We start from the raw sequence: 3689 nt of genomic DNA, 5'->3' as shown, positions 1-3689 counted from the left end.
TGCTCTCAGCCGAGCAATCTCCTACTTTGTGGGATGCCAAACCCCATCTCTTTTTAAGAGCTACTCCCCATTTTCAAAGACCTCCTCCCTTTTGAAATCTTGGAGTGTTAGCAGCTGGGGTTGGCTCGGCCAGTTTTCACTGCCAGCCCTTCAGTGTATGGCTTGACTCTTGCAGGACACCAGAGGTGCAGGAGCCCTGGTCTGTCACACATTCTATTATGAACACACCCTTTCCTTACTTAGTTCCCACTCACTCCGCTCTGGACATCGGTGCTCCAGGCGCTAATCCAGTTACTGCTCCTGCTGTAACGAATGGAGAAGAAGGGCTTCTAACTTTGGGGTAAAGCTGTTTATAATGGAAGAGGCACCCCTTCAGTACAGGAAAACCTTAGCCAGTGTTGCTGAGATCGGAAAAGGCTGCTGCAAGCTGCTTTTGCCCCTTTTCGGGTCTCTGAACCCTCCATCCTATAGCCAAGAGACCCTGGAATTTCTCATAAACCACAGAACACAGAAATCGAGCTTCTGGGACTGTGGCGGAGATCTCAGTGCTGTAGAAGGACCCAAATCCCATCTCAGCCACTCACCTAGCCTTTCTGAACCTGTTCTTGCATTTGTAAATGGGGATATTGATAACAGCAGCTTTTCTGAAGAGCAAATGAACTAAGTGCCCAGCATGGTGGCTAGCGAAGAATAGTGTGTGTGTGCTCAGGGGGAGACGTAAGCATCTCATCATGTTAGGTCCCATAAAATAAACAGGCAGCCAAGCGGGAGGGAGACACCTCAGTAAGCCTACCTGTGATGTGTCTATGGCATCACCTCTGTTTGCAGAGCACTGCTCTCCACAGACTTTCCCATTGTGTCTGTGCAGCCGCGCCCCGCCCCCCCCAAGCTGGTTGTTCTGTTCTCCCCTTGTTCATCTTGTTTTGTCCTTTCCCGCCAGGAAGCATCTCGGACAGCTCTGCCAAGCTCTTTGAAGTTCCTGACACGTGGTAACAAAGACCTGAGCGAAACAAATCGTGGGTGCTGTAGCTGAGAAAGAGCCAGCCGGCACGTTGGGAAGCCATACTGTGTCTAATAAGTGTGGTGTGGGAGGGTTTTGAAACCAGGTGTGTCTCTTGAAAAAAAAACCCCAGCTTTTATTTTTTGCGGCTGTGTTTTTTTTTTCCCCTCTCTTTTTAATGTAAACTGTCTGCTCACACTCAGCACAATTCTGGGCTGTTGTGAACGTGTACATTATTAATCAGTTATTCATTGCTCATGGGAAACCTTCCCTGTCATGAATTTAGTGTGTTCAGGAATCCACCTGATGGGGAATGTCAGCTGTGAAATACGCAGAAAGAGCTGATGTTCCTGGGTTCTGCAATCATGAATTTGGGCTTGAACTCCAACTTCCTGCTGCAAGAGGTTCTCAACACCGACTTGTACTCAGATTCGGGGGCACTCATAGCACGTGGTCACCTTGTCCCAGTGGAGACATCAGTTTGTGTCCGTCTGCTTCCTACCTTCGATGCCTGAAAATATGGAGCTCTCAAGCTTATTTTTCCAGTAGGAAAATCTCTACCCACATCAACCCATAAAGGAGCTTAACATATGCCTTGGCCTTGGGGCATATTTATTTAGAGTTATTTTTCCTAAGATGTGAGTTTCTCATGGCAGGACAAGTAAAAAAGTTAATTTCTGTTTTTATATTTAGTTCTGTGTTCACTTGTCAGTGTCTTAGCTTGGTTGTCTCCTCTGTTTAAGTGACTGGCTGGGTGTAAGGTGGCATGTGCGTGCGTGCGTGCGCGTGCGTGCGTGTGTGTGTGTGTGTGAAATCATGACAAATCTACGTGTACCAGCCCTTTCTTTGTTGAAGCAGATCACAAGCAGAATTCCATGGGTCTACTTCAGTAGAGCTGCTTCATATAGATCATTGTTAGATATTTAACATTTTTGTATCATGGAAATGAAAATGAAAAATGTATTTCCAAAAGATGAAAATTAAAGACATTTTCATAGAATTCTGGTTTTTTCCTTTCTCTCTCTTTTTTTTAATAAGTAAATGATGTATTTGATTTCTACATAGGTGTCGTTTCTCTCTAAAGATCTCTGGTAAGTCATCAAGCCTGGTGTTTATGGATTTTTTTTTCACTTGTAACCCCTGTTCCTGCCAGTGAGTCGGGCGCCTGGAGTTAAGCTCTCTGGTACATGGCTATGCGGGAGGGTCTGCATCTTTTCCACATGGGAGGAACCTGAGCTCTCACAGCTGGGCTCAGAATCCCTGGCGTTATGAGAATTCAGATTTGTAAGACACTCCCACCCCCACACTACCCCCCATTAAGAGCCTCTTAACATCTCCCCTTCCACTTCCTCTCCCTTCCCCAGGAGTTACAAACCCAAACCCAGCTGGAAGGAGCTCCCAGCCCTTCTAAAGCTGTTGCTCACTGCTCACAGCTAAGAGGGTAAAGGCGAAGGGAGGGTAAAGATGAAGGAAAGGAAGACATGGAAGGAGGGGCTTAAAGGGTGCTGCTGTACTTCCGCCACGTCATTGAAACTCACGGGGACAAACACTTGTGCCTGACACTTCTTTTTAACTAGTGAACAAGAGGGAAAACCTACCGAAGACTGTGATTGGCGTACTTATGAAAAGTACACACGAGGGCACCATCAGCACGCAGATGGATGGTGGTCTGACAGCCCCCGGTCTTCCGTGGGAGAGAGCAGGCTTCTTGCCCTAAGGTAATGAGATTCTTCATTGTCCCCTGAAACCCTAAGCTTCCTGCTCAAAAAACTTTGCGAACACACAGGTTGCACCCATGCCACTCCTGGTCCAGAGAGGGGCTTGGGAAGGAGTGCTTTCTAGAAAGGGCCTGTGCTCCAGAGTGTGTGTTCCAGCTCCAGCTCTGTGTTCCTGAACACATTATTTACCCTCTCTGAGCCTCAATATCCTCAATCATAAAATCAGGATAGTAAACCTATCTTACGTGATGAATGCAAGGATATGTGAAATATGTGAAATTATGTAAAATGTCCAGCATATACAGCATATAAATTGTAGTTCTATTTGAAGATTACGCTTTCTATCTGAAACCCTAACTGTATCTGTTTCTGGTAGCTAGAGCTGACATAGGTATGGTCACGTGGAATTTGGCTTAGAATTAAATACCCAGCAGGGCCCTCACACACGCCCCGGCCCCCATTTTCCCAACTGTCTCAAGTGACTTAAACAAGTGAACTAGGTTGGCCCTTTGCCCCTTCCGTACATACACAGCAGGCTTTCTTGATGTCTCTTCTGGCCATAAAACCCTGGGACAGTTCTTTGGCCTTGATACTGAGGCCCAGCGGCATGTAGTGCTGGTGCTGTGGTTCCGGGATTTCTGGAACCCTGCAGCCAGATCTGGGGTCAGGTGTGGGGTGGAGCCCTCCGCGTTTCCCTGCGACAGGTTTGTAGTTCTTTGATGTTGGAGCTGGGGCGGAGACCGAGGGCTGCAGCCCGTCCATTTTTATAGCTTTGTATTTGTCTATTTCTCCCCCAACATTTTCTTATGAAAAATTTCAGACATACACAGAATTGTTCAGTGAGCACCCATTTACATACCACCTAGATTGTGCAGTTACCATTTTGTTATATTTGTGTTATTACATAACCATTCAGCCATCCTTCTATCCATCCATCACATCGATTCATCTTAGTTTTTGGTGCATTTCTA

The 3689-nt window shown here is 46.5% G+C and overlaps 1 protein-coding gene across 3 annotated transcripts in view; it reads left to right on the top strand.

Moving 5' to 3' along the window:
* PARN (poly(A)-specific ribonuclease) overlaps window positions 1-1686 on the top strand; it is a 135567-nt gene extending 133881 nt beyond the window's left edge. For all 3 annotated transcript variants that reach the window (XM_015588618.2, XM_025046110.1, XM_025046111.1), the window contains one exon: window positions 941-1686. In XM_015588618.2, coding sequence (XP_015444104.1) covers window positions 941-993 — 53 coding nt within the window. In that variant the 3' untranslated portion in view covers window positions 994-1686. The remainder of the gene's footprint in view (window positions 1-940) is intronic.
* The last annotated feature ends 2003 nt before the right edge of the window (window positions 1687-3689 follow it).

Source organism: Pteropus alecto, unplaced genomic scaffold (assembly GCF_000325575.1).
Source record: "Pteropus alecto unplaced genomic scaffold, ASM32557v1 scaffold34, whole genome shotgun sequence".
Classification (NCBI taxonomy): Eukaryota; Metazoa; Chordata; class Mammalia; order Chiroptera; family Pteropodidae; genus Pteropus; species Pteropus alecto.
Note: the sequence above shows the minus strand (reverse complement) of the source record. Positions and strands in the feature narration are given on the sequence as shown.